Below are 19,395 nucleotides of genomic sequence, written 5' to 3'. Positions count from 1 at the left end.
AGTCTGGTCTAACTTGTGAGTGCTAGACCATGTCCAAGCTGAGCTGCAAGTGACGATCAGTAGCGACTCCATCCGTGAGCAGTAGCCTTTACCCAGTATCACCCGGTGGTAATTGCCAAATCAAGTACAGCCCACAAAGACTGTCTATAACCAGTCTCCCTTGACAATTATACTTCATACTGAGGTAAGGTAGGTAATTTGTATGTGTACATGATAAGTTAAAATCTTTACAAAAAATAATAAAATGTTGCTAGTTACTAAGAATTCATTTTGGGCAGCTTTCTGAGATTTAAAAATGTGCCTAATATCAATTTTTAAAAGTATGCATTATATAAATCCATTGTCGTCAGTTAAAATTCAATGTCTCGAGACCCAGAGACAGTTGAGAGTTACTCTAGGTCATTTATGTTCAAAAGATCCTAAGGAAAATATAGTAATAACTTGTTGGTCTTTAGGGGGGGTATACTTCATACTGAGTGTAACCTGCATTAATGTAGAAAACCCAAAAGCAATTACGTGAATTATTGAATTAATTTCAACCATTGGCAACTACTGGGACCACATTCTGGTCCATTGTTCTTTTGTCCATTACAGCATTTCTGATAAAGAACAGCAAATTTGAAATTAGACTTGGTCCAGCTCAAACTGGAACTGGCTTTCCCAAACCACCAGGCCAAGTGCCTTGTAGACAGGATCATAAGCAAAAACAGGCCTAATTCAGTCTTTTTTAGCCTCCTCATTGAGGCACAGTATGAGTCTAATAGCATAGTGAGCAAAGAATGCACATCAGAACTTACCTGTTGACAAACCTAGTTCAACGTTTTAGTCTCAGCCAATGTCCAGTTAATTTCATGTGGCAGTACGTAATCCATGTTAACCTGAAGTGTCAGCTCGAGTGGGTTCAATACATAAACTGGCTTCTTGGCAGCACTGATAATTGTCTACAAAGGAAAAAAATGAAACCATGGTCAAAACAGTTCGCAGCATTGAGGAAAAACGAATGAAAATAGTATTAATATTAACAGCCCAGAAAGTGAAAGAGTTTAAATAAAAGCACCCCTCTTTGAAGCAGAAACATCTCGATCATTTCATAAATGCTTGGGAGTCAGTGTAATTAAGTTTGATGACTTTCGGCAGAGAAGACTGTGTCTTTCCTAGCCTCTGACCTCATCAGAAAGGGCCCTTGACAGACATCATCTATAGCCTCTATTCCTTGTCTTGACCTGTCTATATGTTTTCTCTTTCTCTTACTGTTGTAAGTACAGTGTCAGAAAGTCATGCTTTTTGCCCTGATCACCCTGGTTTTATGACTGATAATGGTGGTTACTGGTTCTGAATGTGCCCTGGGCCTCTGCTAGTCAGGGCCAATAGAGCATGGTCTCCATTAAAAGGAATATGGCAATCAGTGTAATTCTAATTGACCCGGGCAACCTACCTGTAAGTTCCTAGTATGGGGTAGGGCATGTAGGTTTAGAGACCCCAGTTTACTTAATGCACTTAAGGGTCACTGCTCTGGTGTCTGATGTCATTTTAAAGCAGGCCCTGCCTTGCAAGCTGGTTTTAAAATAAAGCTGTGTAAAAATTCAACTTTGGAATTAAAGTAACTTCCAAAGTCTAAAGTTAGCTTTTCATTGCGTGTAAGTCACATATAATGTCTGCCCTAGGTGCCCCAAGGGTAGAGTGCCTTGTTATAAAAAGCAGAAACATTATAAAAACCTTTTTTATATACCCTGAAGGGGGGAAACAGCCAAAAGCATTTTCCCTATTATAGTGCTGCCAGCTTTATTACACTTTAATAAAGTCTAACCTGTGACCAGAAGTAGTGCGCAACTTGATTCAAAGTATCAAAAAAATAATTTCAATAAATCCAACAACTTGCCATGTTCAGATCTATTATAACTATTCCAGGAAAGTATCTATAGAACTTACTATGCTGAAGTTACCCGAAGCAGCCCTGCAGCAGCCTCTTGTGATTGGTCAGCCTCTGACAGCCTGAGCCAAGTTGCTCCCTGAGTAGGTGTGAAGAGGCCTGGGACTCAAATAATACAGCCATTTGTTGGGAGGAGATTTGCTTCCTGGAGAAGCCAGGGACAGGAAGGGGGCTGGAGAGATAAACCGAACTTCAAAGGCAGAAGCACAGATGTCCCAGGACCCAAGCCATCCCCCACTTCCTTGCTTCCCAGCCAGATGGGAGCCCCTCTTATTAGATTAGGAAAGGGGCTGGAAGGGGAGTGTAGAGAAAGGCTAGTCACTTCTGCGGTTTGGGTGTATTAGCCAGACCTGCACTCCAAGGAGAGAATTTCTCCATTTTGATTTTTAAGGACCTGTGTATTCTGGGTCAAAAATATTACACACTTCCCAGAAAGGTTAGCCAAGGGGAACAAGTTGAATCGCATTGTTTGGAGTGCCCCCTCCTGCCAGCCCAGAATGAAGGATAAATATGGGTGATCTGCAGGAGCTCCTCCGATCACTGCCTGACACATCTGGAGAAAAAGGACTGCCCCGCTAGACTCTTGGACTGCACTACTGAGGACTGCACTTAAAAAAAACTGCACCTGCTTCATTCAAAAGGCTCCCCATAAGAAGGGCTGTGCCTGTCTTAAAGGTTACGGAGTCGAATCCCTGAGAACAACAGCTGGAAGAAGCAACCTGCAACATCCACTGAGAAGACCACTCCTGCAGGCCAGCTTCACCTGTATTTTCCTATACTGACTAGGTGCATTGTGGTAGTTGGATTCACAGAGCACACAAGGCAACCCAGAGCTTCTGAACCCTTGGCTGGTGCTGTCGGACCCTTTCCTTCATCAAGGAAACTTCAGAGAAGAACTTCTGAAACTTTTGGAACTTTTGACCAAGTTTTGTGTAAAGGTTCCAGGGGAAGACCTGCATTGACGACTAGAGTCAAGCTGGCGACGTCAAACCGCAACTCAACCTGACCACACTGGTTTGTTGCGCCGAAGGCTTTGGAGCTTCTTGAACTGGGCGGCAAAGACCTCCAGGGCTCACTTAGGCATTGTGCTAAAACAGACCGGTGTCATTGACTCGAAACCTGGATCGGAAGACCCAAAAGCTCGAAAGTGAGGGAAAGAGCTCCATAAAAGTGATTAACTTAGAAGGTAAAAACTTGACCAGGACCAACTGCTCATCATATCGGACCTGCACTCCATTGCGCATGGCTAGAACTATGACTTTGATCTGGTCCAGTGCGACCAGATAGCCGCAGCTGGTGCTTTACACTTTTTGGCACTAGAAAGCACACATTTTTATTTTTTTTTATTTTTTTTTATTCCTATCTCCGGTTCTCTACATTTGTTTTTTGTCATTTTGGTGTCATTTTAAATATAGAAATATTCACACTTAAATGATTGTTGGATTATGATTGTGATGTGTCTTTTACTTATTTATTGTTCTTTGATATTAAATGCTTTACACACCTGTCTCCTAAGGTAAGCCTTACTGCTTGTCTGCCAAGCCTCCAAGGGATGAGCAAGTATTAAATTACTGAGACTCACCTTCCTTCATATAGCTTCCCATTATAACTCTGTTTGGATCTGCTCAGAAACAACGTAATAAATTAAAATAATATGACTAGGGCCATGCTATTCTTAAATGTTGAGTGCCAGTCATGGAAGAAGGCTATTAAATTATTGCTTTTTTTGGTAAAAAAAAAAACCTTTCTAAAATGCTACCACCTCCTCCTGATACAGTATGGAGATCTTTCTGGTAAGTCAAATTATAACATTTTGAAAGGATCAAATCCTGGTAGAGACATGAGTAGGTGAGGTGGATCAAGTGTTTTTTTCTCCACCTCAATTTTGAGATATCAATTGTAGTATTTCAGTACAATAGAGGGAGGCATGATTTGAAAGGGCTTGTTTTACCATTTCAGCTGCAAAGTACAAGGGCACTGAGAGAAAGTGCTGTGAAGATGGCATGAAAGAAAATATTATGGGCCACAGCTGTGCAAAGCGAGTTCAATTTATCAGGGAGACCTCGGAGTGTGTGAAGGCATTCATGGACTGCTGCGAGTTTAGCACTAAAATGCGGACCGAGGAGAGGAATTGTGGTATTCTGGCAAGAAGTAAGTTTCATTCATCTGTGTCACCATCATCACTTAGAGTAAAAATACATAATATACAGGATAAACTACCCACTGCCATACATTATAAGGATATTGCAAGTCACAGAGGAGTTCCATAAACATATAGAGGAATGAGGCCAAAGGCTGAGTTCCTTTTAAGGTTATGGAGCTCTAGGGTGACTTGAAATACCCTTATCATGTATGCCAGAGGGTACTTTATCACATATAATACATAGTCACACATCACCTTTCCCACAAACCACTTAAAACTTTAGTGAGTAGCTCTTTTATATAACACAGAGAGCATGCTTGCAAACATGAAGAATAAAAAAAACGTCTAGTGCAAAATTAAACACACAAAAAGCTTGTTAGATATTTGTTACAAATAGATCTTAGAAACAATTCAATACAAGTCAGTTCTAAAAAAATGCAGTAGCTTGGAATGTATTGAAACATGCTAGCAAGAAAGATTATAGATTTTCTCTATCTAAAGAGTGCACAAAATAAACATATTCTCTCTGCTTGATATTGTTAGCCATTAAAATAGAGCAGAAGAAAGAAAAGCAATGTTTGGTTTTCATTGCTTTAAATAGTAGCCTCATTTCTGCTCCATAACCTGACCTGCCTTTTACCTCGGCTGCTGGCAGTAGGCATTGTGACGTCAGAACTCGGATGTAATAACTTGCAGTGGTCAAATTGTGGTCTTTTTTTTATAATCAGCAACTCAGTGCATCACTAGCCGCCGAATATAAAGTAATTAGAGACATGCAGTTAAACAGGGATTACAGAGTCCTATGTATTACATAATAATATTCATCATAATAATACAACTTCGTGACATTCAAAGCTTGTTTTACTAAAAATGTATTGGCTTCCTTGACCTCCCAGTTTCAAAGGGATCGGATGAACAGAGTGATTTTCTCACAATAAAACAATCTGGCCTACTGGAACAACCTGGATTAGAACTCACATTTCAAAGTTCTGCAGCTAGCAATTTAGGGACTTCTTTAAAACTTCACTTTTTGTGGAATTTGTGACGCTCATTTGGATTACCCAGATCTACGAGGCCGCGTAAAGCCACCCTACATGCCTTTTCATGGGCTTATAGATATTGTCTGAGGCAACGCAGCACAAGTCACTGCGTTGCCTCACACTGTGATAGGGGGGCATGCCATGGGCGTTACGGTAGATATTCCCAGGTAACACAGATGGCATTTGTCGCACTTTCAGATTTACAACATGCTGTGAACCTGGGAATGGGGAACATTCTCAACAACGACTCTGGACCAACGAGTTCAGGAGCCATGCAAGCCAAACAACGACTTGCCTGAACAACGACTTAGCCTTAACCATGCATGTGCGTGGTTAAGGCTAAGTCAGTCTAGTGTTTGGGCAGGGCGGAGTTCGGAGGTGCGTCAGATAGGAACAGGTAAAAGGGGTTCAGGGGTGGAGGGGGTGTTTGTGTTAGTTTTTTTGGTTGGGGGTTTGTGTTAGTTAGGGGGTGGGAGGGGTTCAGGTTAGATTTTAGGGGCATGGTGGTTCGGGTTAGTTTTTAGGGGGTGGAGGTTCGGGATAGTTTTTAGTGGTGGGGGGTTCCAGTTAGTTTTTAGGTGGTGGGGGGTCTGGGGTAGTTTTAAGGGGTCGTTTTTAGGGGGTGGGAGGGTTTGTGTTAGTGTTTAGTGGGTAGGAGGGGCTTGAGTTAGTTTGTAGGGGTGCTGGGTTTGGGTTAATGTTTAAGGAGTGGGAGGGGTTCAAGATTGTTTTAGGGGTGGGGGTTGGGTTAGTTTTAGGGTGTGGGAGGTTTGGGTTAATTTTTAGGGGGTGAGAGGATTTGAGGTCATGTTAAGGGGTAGTTTTTAGGGGATGGCAGGGGGTAAGGGGTATTTTTTAGGGGGTGGAAGTGGTTTAGATTGTTTTTTAAGGTGGGTGGGGGAGGTTTGTGGTAGTTTTTAGGGGGTGGGAGGGGTACATATTCGTTTTTAGGGAGTGGGGGTTCGGGCAGTTTTAAGGAGGTTGGCTGGTGCATTTTGGGCTCAGGGGGAGAAGGAGGGGGTGGTAAACTCAGCTATGGATAGCTATTTACCATGCATGCCTTTACCATGAAAAATTGTGGTAAAGGAATGAGTGGTAATGCTAGTTGTGGTTAAGACACAGTCATAGTAGAGACCGCATTGTTCAGGTAGGCATTGTGAAGGAACTCGTTGTTCCAAAATACAACCCCTGGGAATGTGTCAGAAGCCTCCACCTCCCCATGGGGTGGGGAAGTGTTGATTTTGTGAAGGTAGGTGTCCCTTCCTCCACAAAAACAACCTGCTTTCAATGCAGACACCCTTGCACCATTGTGAAAGTCTGTCTTGGTGCATGGCAGCCATTTGTGCACCAGATATGGTGAATTCCTATCCTTTTTTTATAAATAGGGCAGCGCAGCAGGAAAGGCTTGCAGCACTGCCTTACACCAAAAATATGTAAGTGAGGCTCTTAAAGACTAGGCCACTGCTATATAGCAAATATATGATATTTAGGTTTTCACACACATCACTTTTCAGTGGAAAATCATAATCTGTCCACCAATTTTTGAAAGACGAAAGATTTACTTCATCTAGCTGGTGCTTAAATACGGACCCTAAAGAAAGCTGAACATACTTAAACACAATGGAAAAGAGAATGAATCTGATGTTTGCTGTTTAGCCTTTTCTAGACCACCTTTACTTTATTCTTCTAGGCACAGTTGAAGAAGGATACCTAACGGATGAAGCTATCACCTCAAGGACCGAGTTTCCAGAGAGCTGGTTCTGGAAAGTAGAGCAGCTGATGGAAGCTCCGGGGGTGAATGGGTAAGACAGCTCTGTTATCCAGAAGTCATGGACTAATCACCAATAAATCACCTGCAAGTAGGAGCTCACTGTTTGTGGCAGTTATAGTGGGCTCTGTATGTGACAAGTCACTTCCATCCATAGCCAAAAGTCACAGACAAGGCTGCCAATTTTTCAAAATGTATATTTATTTCAGTTTGTCTCATACTGTATACAACATTTTCCCTTGGAAGAAACAACAGATCAGTCTACTTTTCTGCCTGTCGATATCAATTTTGGCTGCAAGATTAGTTTGAAAAAATGTCTTCTGTTAACTTTTTAGCAAGCAATGGGATTTGTAGTATATTGTATTATCCTTCTTGCAAGGCCATGAAATAATGGTGGATAGAAGTACAAGAGGCGTGTAGGCCATAGCATCCACCCGAGCCTACCAAATCACCTGGCTCCTTCCCTTGGATCAATTCAAATTCCACCTGTGCCTCATCTTCTCTCATTTTTATGAGAGTACTAGCAGCCCGTCCCGACGTTGTCCGGGAGCGATTAGGCTTCAGGGCCCCCACCCGCCCTGACGTCGTCCGTGGGTCCCCCGGAGCCTTCCTACATATATTGCAGTATTATACCTCTATGTTTACTTTGTACGCTTTGGTAACCTGCACATGTCACTTTTTCCTCCTGTAATGCAGCATTATACCTCTATGTTTACTTTGTACGCTTTTGTAACCTGCACACGTCACTTTTTCCTTCTGTAATGCACCGTTTGGCTCACTTTTGTAATGCACCGTTTGCTTCCTCTTGTATTTTGTTGGCTCACGATTGTCATTTTTGCTTCATTTAATGTAACGTTTGCTTTTGTATTTTGCCGCAGCTCCTTAATAAATAAATGAATAACCTTCCTCATCCGCCGCTCACAGCTCCTCCCCGCCTGTCTGCCGCTCCTCACCGCCTGTCCGTCGCTCCTCACCACCTGCCCGCCTCTCCTCACCGCCTGTCCACCGCTCCTCACCGCCTGTCCACCGCTCCTCACCGCCTGTCCGCTGCTCCTCCCCGCCTGCCCGCCGCTCCTCCCCGCACTCATGTGCACCGGTCCTCTTCACGCTCCTGTACGCCGCTCCTCCCCGCGCTCCTAACGTCAGCACGCATGTCACGGCCGGCGCTTCTTCCAAGAAACTACTTAATTTTTCGGTAAATTTTTGAAATAACGTATATTTATTAAGTTTATATAGCCTATGTCCATCTGCACACCCTGACGATTACAACGATGTATCGGGTGTGCGGATTGGCGCTGTGGTTCCCGAGTTTACCCGCCTCAAAGGTTCAAAGTTCTTCCTTTATAATAGTAGTATAGATAAATGCCTGATCAAACACATTGTGGATTTAAATAACAAGTCTATTTAGAGCAATCCTGACAACATTTGTTTCTAATTTATTGTAAGCAATAAGTGTTCCTATGCCAAAATAAATGGCTCAGAGTCTAGAAAAAATATATTTGTTTCAATAAAAATATGTTGGAAAAATCAAAATGTATGATCAAAATATGATAGAATCTGAGCATTGGTTGCTTAAAACAAATAACAATTTTGGATTTAAGATTTTGGGTCTCCAATGTTTATATTTTTCGTTTTCCAGATCATATTTCTAGAATAAAAATGCATCACTGGTGTCTCCATCAGTCACTTTTTAATAGGTCTGGGTGGTGAACTCCGTTTGCTGAGTTTTCCGCACCCCGCTGAGCACACAGAGTGCCGAAAAACTCCACTTTGTGTAGCAGACTTTTTACCTTGCTCGCCAATGTCAAGTTGGTGAGCACGAGCAAGGGAAATCCACTTTCAGCAACATTTCTCAACAAGAGCGGTCAGATTTCTCAACACGGGGTGGTTGCGGATGGTCGCGGACGCTCGCATTGAGAAATCTTCCATTTGAATTGAGAAAGCTGCTGCTCAGGGAGAAAATCTACTCGAGCTGCATTAAAAGAAGCAGGGCCCTCTTGCGCTCTGCCTGAAACCGTTCAAGCTGATTTTACATTGCAGGTCAAACACCCAACATTGAAAATCAACACGAATGGCATGACCAAACTGAAGGACTGGGTTTTCTTAAGACCCAGCGGTGCCAGGGGACAACACCTGAAACCTTCGTGGTTAACCTGTTCCGGCGTACAAATGACAGAGACACGGGACACTTCCTTCGGCGTCAAAGATTCGAGGTTTATTACTGCAGGGAACACAGAAGTCACGAGAAGTACATAACATGTAGGTTCGCGGAGCCTGCTTCAAATTGCTACTGTGGGTCGCTCCTTTTATACACATTTCTCTCATAGGTTAACATGATACACAAAGGTTTACAACTTGGTTCCCATCATAAACCACAAGGAGGTTGCTTTCATGCGTTCAAGGCCCGGAACATAAGTGCAGAAACATTTGGTGGTTCCCAACTGTAAAAACCCATCTTCCCACCATTAGTACATTCCGATTGGCAGTAAACAGATCGAAGAAGGAACAAGGACAGGTGCAGAGGAAGGCAGAAACAGTGGGAAGATCGGAAAGGGTGTAAAAGGGGTGGTATCGGGAAACACGAGTTGCAAGCATCAAAGAGACGTGCCTAATGAGATGCACGGCTGAGACAATAGACCGGCACGGCAAGATGAACCTCGAGCGGGGCCATCTGCCTTACAGTATCATCCCCCTCATCATAAAGACACTTTCAAAAGAAACGTGTCTTCCGCAAGAGTCTTGGGAATCCCAGGGTCGCGAAGCGGACTGCGTCCGTTCGCTGGCTACTTGAGGGCAAGAAACAAAATGGATGCCGTATCTAAGATGGAACCCGTGGGAAGAGATATAGAAACCCACGAAACAGACGAACGGTTTGGGTTAGCGCAGCGAAACTGCGTACACCCACTAAACACGTCATTTGCGGTTCATAGATACCAGACTCGACCATATTCGTGCGAGTCAAAAACACCACTTACGATCGTCACAGAACCTCAGACGCTCCTTTTGCCCTCATGTAGGCAAGCACTAGTCAGAATCATATTCGATATTCATCAGACCATCTAGATGTTGCTGTAGCATAATTCTATCCATCCGAGTTCCTTTGGTAACAGGCGGCTGTCTCGTACACGTCGTAGCACAGAGGCCACATAAGGCAGGACCACACTGCACACAAAGGCAACACGTGAACAGAAACGCTACAACAGCCCCGATGATCATCAGAATCTTCCAACCCCAAGTCGACATTAGGCCCAAAACCATCCAAGTAGCGTCCAATCCCCTACGTCCACGTGTATGGACTCAGAGATCTTATGCAACTTTGAGATGGCTTGATAGACAGTCGGAGCGTTATCTGGAATGAAAATACAGCAGCTCGAATGGATCACCTTACATACTCCACCTCGATCTGCTAAAACAACGTCTAAAACCATACGGTTTTGTAACGTCATGAGCCTATCCGCCTGAAGCTCTGCGGTGATATTACCAAGGGCACTGGCAGTGATATTAGCTGTCGATTCCACCACTCGAGTCAACTGTCTCAGGTTCCTACTATTAACCATAGGCCCCCAAAACGGAAAGAAACCCTTGAAAAAGACTCCTGCCTCTGGACCGGCAGTGTCCTCTTCGCTAATCACGCCCCTCACAATTCTAATCTTGTGGTAATCTGCATCTACAGTAAACGTCGGAGGCAACAAATTTGCGATATAACATGTGCCCGCAAAGTCGGAGGGCAACCACGTATACGCACGATCATGGCAGACAAAATACGTGCCCTTGGCAGTCAGAAACACAGGGGACGAGAGCATCGGCAAGACATATGTCTCGGAGCAAGCACTCTCTCCAAGATGAGCTCTCGGTTTTCGGCCACGACCTTTCAGACAGAAATTACCAAGGTGGGGTACGATCCATATCGGAGACGAGCTTCTAAGCTGTCTTTCACCCACGAGCGCACTATACTCAGCCTCACTCAGGTCCCTATAGGCTCGCACCTCCTCCTCTGGGATGAGCGACGGCTCATAGATATCCCTATCTAAATCAGCGATCGCTATAGCCAGTGGCTTGTGGTACGGACCAGGACCAAAGTGGGAAGGACGTGGCTCTCGATTGTGAGGTAATATAAATTTTATGGTCATGTTGTGTTCCCTAGCGAGTACCCCACCGACTCCATGTACGAGTTAAAAGTGCATGTAACTTCCCTCCTGTACCAGCTATGAAGACGCAAATACATTTGCGTCCAACGTTAACTTGTCCTCTTTCAGACCCACCATGAATGGGTTTGATGGTCCGTTCCTAAGTATGCTATGCCAACGTCTTTTTGAAGTGTACTCCTACGTTTTTCAGCCTGACTGAAAGTAGGCCCTGAATCTCTGCCATCGAGCCTCTTTTCTGGCTTCTGACTGCGAGGGCCTCTGCCCAAGCAGCCCCCGTACCCGTGAACTCTGACTTACTTCTAGCGCGGCCCTCCGTGCTCAGCTCAGCCTGCTGCCTGCCAAGATTGACTATAACCTTCGAGTTATCTGTTTTCCTCCCCGAAGATACATTCCAGCCTACTAGCTTCAGTAAACATCCTTCCTCAGCTACAGGGCTAAAGGGCCGACCTGTCTTTATGCAAGTAATTCATAGTCTCTGTTGCCATGCTTCCATGGAAGGCCCCGTGCCCCCACGCTTCTCATACAGACACTCAGGCGCTTATACACGCACTCACAGCAAGTATAGAATAGCTTCTGCTCTAGAGACCTTTCTGCCCAGATAGCTTAGTTCCTAAACATCAGATATCAGATATGATAGAAGTACAAGTTGATCTGACATGCCAGACTTCTGTCTCTTCCCGTCAGTGTAAATGTCAAGTCCCCTGCACCCCGTCTATCACACGTCATGCAGCTGCGCACGCATCCAAGCTTCCGATTTCTGCTGACATTGCAACATTCTGTTAGCACCACCCCTTGGTGCCACCCACTTGCGTCACCTATCAGTGACGTTTCTAGCACACACGCCTAGTTACGCCTAGCTTACGCCTCTTGATGATGTACTAGCACCACGTGTATACTGTTATCTTGTCTTCTCTCAGCTGTTACGCCTCTTACATTGAACATTATGATGTAAATCAAGTATATAAGCTATGTATTGTCAATAAACGTGGGCGCGCTCATCTATCCCTTCTGACACCCTGTGTGGTGGTCAGAACATGATATCCTGATTCCTTTATGAGGAATAAAACCCTTAGAAACTCTTACACCACGGACTCTGTTTTCCTTCATTTCGATTGAGTTATTATTGATTAAGTACTTACCTGCATAGAAATTAAGAGAGTAAATTAATTATTTACATCATTTTGGCGCCCGAATAGGGACCCCTCCCCCACCTCACGCGCCGGAAGGTGCGTTGCAATCCGTGTCCCCTGCCATCAGTTAGACGGACAACACGTGTACTGGCAGGATTTCCTGCATCCCCCTCTGACACACGGAGGTGACGAAGACTGCGATCAGTGCCCAGACGAGGCGGTGAGGAGTGCGGAGGATCCCGACCAGAGCCCAGCCGAAGGAAGCAAGGTCCGAGGTGTGAAGAGGCCCACCAGTTTTCCGAAGTTTTCCGAAGTTTTCCGAAGTTTTCCGAAGTTTTCCGAAGTTCCGAGTCGAGTCCAGTCGAGTTTTCCGAGGCCTTCTGTTTTCCGTGCTTCCCGGTGAGTACCATTGCTGGGTCGTATCTAGACGGGTTTGGGTACGCAAGTCCGGTCTGCACTGTTTTTAGGCAGTGTATCTGTACTGTTTAGCAGTATATAAAGTATTCCGAATTTCTGCACTGTTACAGCAGTGTATCTGTATCGTTGAGCGGTACATTCAGAGTAGGGGGGAAGTTAACTATGTCTTTAAATGTTTCATGTGATTAATGTCGTGGTATGAATGTGATTGTTTTTGTGCATTATTGTGTTTTTGTATAAATAGTTACAGTTGACATTAAGTATCAAGGATCAAGCATTCCAGTATCAAGTAGGCACAATGCCGTTTTTCAACAAATTAAAGCAGATAGGAACTAGGAAAGGGATGTTAGAGGAAGAGATTCCAATCCCCCCTAGGGACACTCCAGGTAATTTTATGTATAATAAACATGGCATAGACGCCATCCTGTATCTAGAGTTATGGACCGATTATACCAAGCACTTAGAGGAAAGATACCGATGGCCAGTTAACGGAACATGGGATGCCGAGTGCATCATAAAGGTAGAAGAAATATTACGGAAAAAGAAAGCTAGACAATCTCAGAAAGACGCCATAGAATTTTGGCGTAAGGAATCACGTAAGCGTGCTGATAGAGCACTCCGTAGAGAAGACAGGCTTAAAGAATCAGAAAAGGCCCAAGAAAACGAATTAGTTACTGAGGGAATTCGAGTAAAAGTAGAACAAATAGATCGTATCCAAAATGGCAAAGTGAACAACATGTATCTTTTGGCCGATGGTACCCCTGACGCCATTTCAGAAATACCGGAAAATTTGCCGTCACCATTAGTTCCAACTAAAGTAATGCATAAGACTACTAAAGACATATTCCTAAATTCATATCTCGAAGATGTAGCGCCAGCTTACACCAATCTGCCTGTTCGTGCCCTGCCTACTGACAGGGCCGGGGGTGGTACTGCCCCCCAAGATCACGCTCAGCCGACACCGAAAAAGACTAGTTCCGTTCCGCCAGCTCCGCCACTTCCCTCACCTAAAACTGATTTACCGAAACCACTTCAATCAGATCCTACTAAGAGACAAATTCAGATACTGACTACACACAGAGATAATGCCCAAGCTTCCGCTTCAGGAGGTGCGACCGCGGGTCTCCAGACCCCGCCACCGACTCACAGATTAAATCTCAGAGGTATGCAGAGTCCTCTTACGCACAGATCCCCCCGTTCTTCTAATTCGTCCCGTCTTGATGCACTAAAAGAAAATATGTCAGTTTGTAGATATGATCCAGAACCTGGACAGGACGACTTAATGGTATTAGCGTCTTTACGGTTAAGATCTGCTACTGATAGTTTGTTATGTTATGCAGGAATGAAGGAACGCCTAGATAGAATTTATGAGTTCGTTCAAACGGGAAAGGACCCCGACAGTATTAAGGATGCCCTGGAGAAACAGAAAGTTAACATGCAAGCACTGATACTCCGATTTTTCATAAATTGTCTAATAAGAGAACGAGACAGGCCCGGAACAGATCAGAGTGAATTAGATGCATTAAGTAAGTGGGGTCAAAATATAGCTGATGGAAAACATGACAGACAAAATTGCATAGAGGCCATGTATAAAAAGATTAAGAAGGCAGTGATAGCAGTACACGACAAAGAGAAAGAAAAGGCTCCCTCCGAGGAGGAAGAAGAATCTGAAGAACTAGAACCAACTACAAGCACTATAGCATATGTAGGTAAGGGAACTTATCTTAGGAAGGGTATCCGTCCAGAAAGCAAGAGAGTTTTCTTCTCTGCCTTAACGAATCCGAATTCTGCTGAGCATCAGTTCCAGGAAACTGATAAACGGCTTCGAGATCGAGTTGGGTACCATGTACTCAATTCTATGGATGAACAAGAACTAGCCCGATCAGCGGTATCATGGGCCGAAAATGCAAACATATATAATGATGACACGGTAGCACAGACATTTCTGAACCTCTCCCCCGACGAACAGAAATTAGCAGGGATATATATGATTCAACACCTTCTCATCAAATACAGAAAACATTATTCCGATCCAGGTCCCTTACATGAGACACTAGAAGCACTACTGATGGATAGATGGAGAGGCCTAAGCACTAAATTAGTTCAAATAATTCTAGAACAACGACGCAGATATGATACCTTTGTAAGTCCTGAATATGTTCCCGCCCCACCCCCAGAAAGGAAAATGTACCATATGCAGTGCGGGAGTGGTATAGAAAGTCAGAACCCCTTGCGAGAAGTGCACCCTGTTATGGGTGAGGATAAAATTTTGAAACGCGTGTATGTACACACGCCTCTGACTAAGTTAGAACTGTTAGAAATGAAGAAATTAGTACCGTGCCATGATAAAGACCCTGCAGGTTTTCATAGAGAGCTCAAAGACATGTTACTGATGGGGGACTACACATATGATGATATCATGAAAATGTTGAAAGTATTATTACCTACGGGTATATTCGAGAAATTAAAGGAAAAGGACTGGGAGGTGGGAGACGCAAAGATTGCCTGGGCAGAAATAGAGGATGAAGAAAAAAAACGGGTTCCAGGGTTAGGCCTTGGGGACAAAACTAAAGCATTACCAGGTTTAATAGTACAGGTCCTGCCCAGATTATTGACAACTAGAAAGGAGGATTGGGACGCAATCTCGTCCTGTAAACAGAAACATGATGAAGATACTAGCGACTTTTATTCTAGATTCGAGAAATGTTTTATTATCAATAGTGGCCTCCAGCCAAGTAGCGAGTCGTACCCACATCTTTTCGTATCAAAGTTAGTCGAGAATTCCCTACCGCTAGTTAAAAATAGAGTGTATAAAGTCGAGAGTACATGGCAAGCAAATACGCCATCCCAGATGTTACAAATGTTACAATATCACCAGAATAGAATTAGGGAAGAACAAGACCAGGAACAGAAGCGCATGAAAGACACGAAAATGAAAATGTTAGTAGCCCAGACGGTTCCATCCGACAGTCACAGAAAAGGTACGACCCAGACAAGTCACACTGCAGCTCCTGTGAAAGGGACATGCAATTATTGCAAGCAGCCAGGTCACTACGTACACGAATGCGCAGTTCTGAAACATAACATAGCGACAGGAAAAACTAAAGAGAGACCGCATCCTCCTAGACAAGACCATAACCAGCATCAGTCTACACAGAATACACAGCCCATGCATGCATCTGCACAGACAGCACAAACCGTAGCAGTACCACAGCCACAGCCCATTGCTGCAACTCAACAAGTCTCACAACAGATGTACCAATATGCTCAGTCCGCTTACCCCGAATATTCCCGATATACATGAAACAGCCTAGAGAGGGAAGGTGGCTTGCCTCTTATCGAGATTCCTGTAGATCAAGAAGGTCCTTATGTACACAGTCAAGTATTGGGGAAAGATAGAAAGTTTTTAATTGACACAGGGGCAAGTCGCACTACAATAAGTCATGACGAAGTTCCAGGGGCACCCCTCTCAGGCTCACAAAATGTTTCCCTTGGGTTTTCAGGACAGCCTATTGTAAATGAAGTATCAGAACCAGTTCCCCTGGCTGTGGGTCCGTTATCACGCGTTACAGACCTATTACTAACAAAATCATGTCCGGAAAATCTGTTAGGAATTAAAACACTGAAGGCTCTAGGAGCTATAATATGTTGCTCCCCGGAGGGGGTTAGACTCTTTCTACGGGATTTCAAGGGTCATTACGTTCTTCGTGAGTTTGACGTCAGATTGAAAAATGTACCTGATTACTTGTGGGCAAAAGGCCCAACTGATGTAGGATGTATGCACATTACACCATACCGCGTTACCCTCAAGGCAGGTGTTGTATTACCCAGAATCAGACAATACAAGTTACCACCCGATGCTGTAGCGGCTTTACTGAAAATCATTGAAGAGCTCATTGCCCAAGGAGTGGTCGTCGAAACCGACTCCAATATCTGTAATTCACCCATAATTCCGATTCTTAAACGTACTGATCCCAATGCACCGCCAGTATATCGGCTGGTGATTGATCTTCGAGAATTGAATAAATGCATTATCCCACAGTATCCTGTGGTCCCCGATATATCATCTCTATTGACTGCTATTGATTCAGAAGCAACGTTCTTTACTGTAATTGATCTCAAGAACGCCTTCTTCAGCGTGCCTATTGATCCCGAGAGCCAATATCTCTTCGGATTCTGTTTAAATGGACGCAGTTTCAAATTTTCGCGCGCACCTCAAGGATTTACAGAAAGCCCCAGCATCTATAGTCAAGCACTGAAAAGACAACTAGATTGTATTCAAATGCCAGTTAACACCGCTTTACTACAATACGTCGATGATCTGCTGATCACCGCACGAAGTGAGCCCGAATGTGAAAAAGCATCACTGACAGTTTTACATTTCCTGGCTGACAAGGGACACAAGGTGTCTCCTTCGAAGCTACAATTCTGTGCTCAGCAAGTTGTGTACTTGGGTCACTTACTGTCCAAAGTGGGGAGACAGCTCACTCCCGATCGCATTCAGTTAATTGTGAACATGCCGCAACCCAAGACACAAAAGGAAGTGCGGGCCTTCATAGGCCTCACCTCGTACTGCAGACAATGGATTCCCCAGTATGCATTTTTAGCTAAACCACTCATCCAGTTAACGACACAGGAGGCAGCAACTTCGACTGTCCTCCCTTGGACTCAGGAACACACACAAGCTTTTGAAGAATTAAAGAAAGTTTTATGCCAAGCACCAGTTTTAGCGACACCATGTTACAACAAACCGTTTACACTTTTTGTTACAGAACGTGATGGTACAGCGTTGTCTGTCCTCACTCAAGACCAAGCAGGTTCACATAAGCCTTGTGCTTATTTTTCTAGTACATTGGATTCAGTAGCTCAAGCACTCCCTGCGTGCTTAAAGTCAGTAGCAGCAACAGCGTTAGCAATAAGACAAAGTGATTCAATTGTTTTAGGTCATCAGTTAACAGTTCAAGTACCACATTCTGTAGAGGTTTTGTTAAACAGAACCCAGACTCAACACTTAACTATAGCACGACTGACAGGTTATGAATTAACACTATTCCAGCCACACATAGAAATCAGACGTTGCAGCATCCTGAACCCAGCAACACTGTTACCTACAGTTACGACAGATCCAGCTCCGCATGATTGTATAGAAATAATTAATGCAGTAACTAAGCCTAGACGAGACTTAACAGATGTCCCATTGACAAATCCAGACCTGACACTTTATGTGGATGGTTCATGCATGAGAACAAGTACAGGAGAATTAGTGGCCGCGTACGCCGTGACCACTGAAACTGAAATTAAAGAAACACATCGTATTGACACCCTGTCTGCTCAAGCAGCAGAGCTCATCGCTCTGACCCGAGCTTGTATTCTAGCCAAGAACAGAAATGTTAACATATACACAGATTCCCGCTATGCCTTCGGAGTTGTACACGACTTCGGAGTCCTCTGGCAAGAACGAGGTTTTCTGACTTCTCATGGGGCCAAGATACAACATGGCCCCCTCATTCAAGCACTGTTAGAAGCAATACATTTGCCCTCGGGCATATCAGTCATGAAGTGTAAGGCACATACCAAAGTCACAGATTCTGTTTCCCAGGGTAACGACCTGGCAGACCAGACAGCAAAACATACAGCATTGACTCACACCCAGACTACTGATGTGACAAAGACAATAGTACAAACACAGTGTATGACAGTTAGAGATCCCGCCCTAGACGTAATTGACATCCAGACACATGCTACTCCAGAGGAGATAAAGAAATGGACTGAACTAGGAGGGATTCAGACAGACCAAGGTTGGGTGACGAAGGGAAAATCTATATGGTTTCTCCCCGACTCAATGGTTCAAGTCATGATAAATACAGCACATAGTCCTGCCCATCTTGGAGAGAAAGCCATGTTAGACAGTTTACAGAATCTCTGGTACAACAAACACTTACGAGCAGCAGCAAAACAGAAAGTGCGTACTTGCATGATCTGTTGTCAGTTCAATCCAGGTAAAAGCGTCCCTGTTGAGCAAGGTGGATTCCATCCTCCCGATCACCCTTTTGAAGTCCTCCAGATGGATTATATCCAGATGAATAGCTGTAGAGGATTTAAGTATGTTCTTGTAATCGTTTGTGCTCTGTCCCGCTGGACCGAAGCATACCCAGTCCCAGACTACACTGCTCCGACCACAGCCAGACAGTTGGTTCGTGAATTCTTCCCACGGTACGGTTTGCCCCGTGTCGTGTACTCAGATAACGGACAGCCGTTCTCGTCCGAGTTGATGAAACAAGTTTCCCTCTTGCTAGGATATCAGTGGAGGTTCCACTGTGTCCGACATCCCGAAGCAGCTGGCCTTGTAGAAAGGCATAATCAGACACTAAAAATCCGTCTTGCCAAGATCTGTCAGGAAAAAGGGGTCGACTGGATAGTCGCCCTGCCCGTGGCACTATTCTACATGAGAATGGTCGCCCACTCAAGATCAGGGCTATCCCCGTACGAAGTGGTCTTTGGCAGACCGCCGAATATGTGGGGGACGCCCGTTCCGAAAAAGATCACTGATGTTGATTGTAACATGTTGACAGATTACCTTGCCTCCTTGATGTCTGCACTCCAATCATGTCGTTCACAGGTTGCCGCAGCCTTCCCTGACAACACCGATGTAAAGGCGCATGAGGTCCGTCCAGGGGACCTGGTACTCGTCAGGAACTTCGACCGGAAAAGTCCGCTGGAGCCCCGCTGGAAGTCTCCGAAGACCGTTCTGCTTACCACCAGGACCGCCGTGAAAATCGAGGGGAGAAAGGGGTGGGTCCACACGAGTCACATCAAGCT

The 19,395-nt window shown here is 44.5% G+C and overlaps 1 protein-coding gene across 3 annotated transcripts in view; it reads left to right on the top strand.

Annotated features, from left to right (window-relative positions):
* LOC147748463 (A.superbus venom factor 1-like) overlaps positions 1-19,395 on the top strand; it is a 1,277,467-nt gene that overhangs the window by 636,312 nt on the left and 621,760 nt on the right. For all 3 annotated transcript variants that reach the window (XM_086962056.1, XM_086962049.1, XM_086962065.1), the window contains 2 exons: positions 3,890-4,081; positions 6,804-6,915. In XM_086962056.1, coding sequence (XP_086818182.1) covers positions 3,890-4,081; positions 6,804-6,915 — 304 coding nt within the window. The remainder of the gene's footprint in view (positions 1-3,889; positions 4,082-6,803; positions 6,916-19,395) is intronic.

This window comes from Lissotriton vulgaris, chromosome 1_1 (assembly GCF_964263255.1).
Source record: "Lissotriton vulgaris chromosome 1_1, aLisVul1.2, whole genome shotgun sequence".
Taxonomy (NCBI): domain Eukaryota; kingdom Metazoa; phylum Chordata; class Amphibia; order Caudata; family Salamandridae; genus Lissotriton; species Lissotriton vulgaris.
The sequence above is the reverse complement of the archived record's forward strand: the minus strand, read 5'-3'. Positions and strand labels throughout refer to the sequence as shown.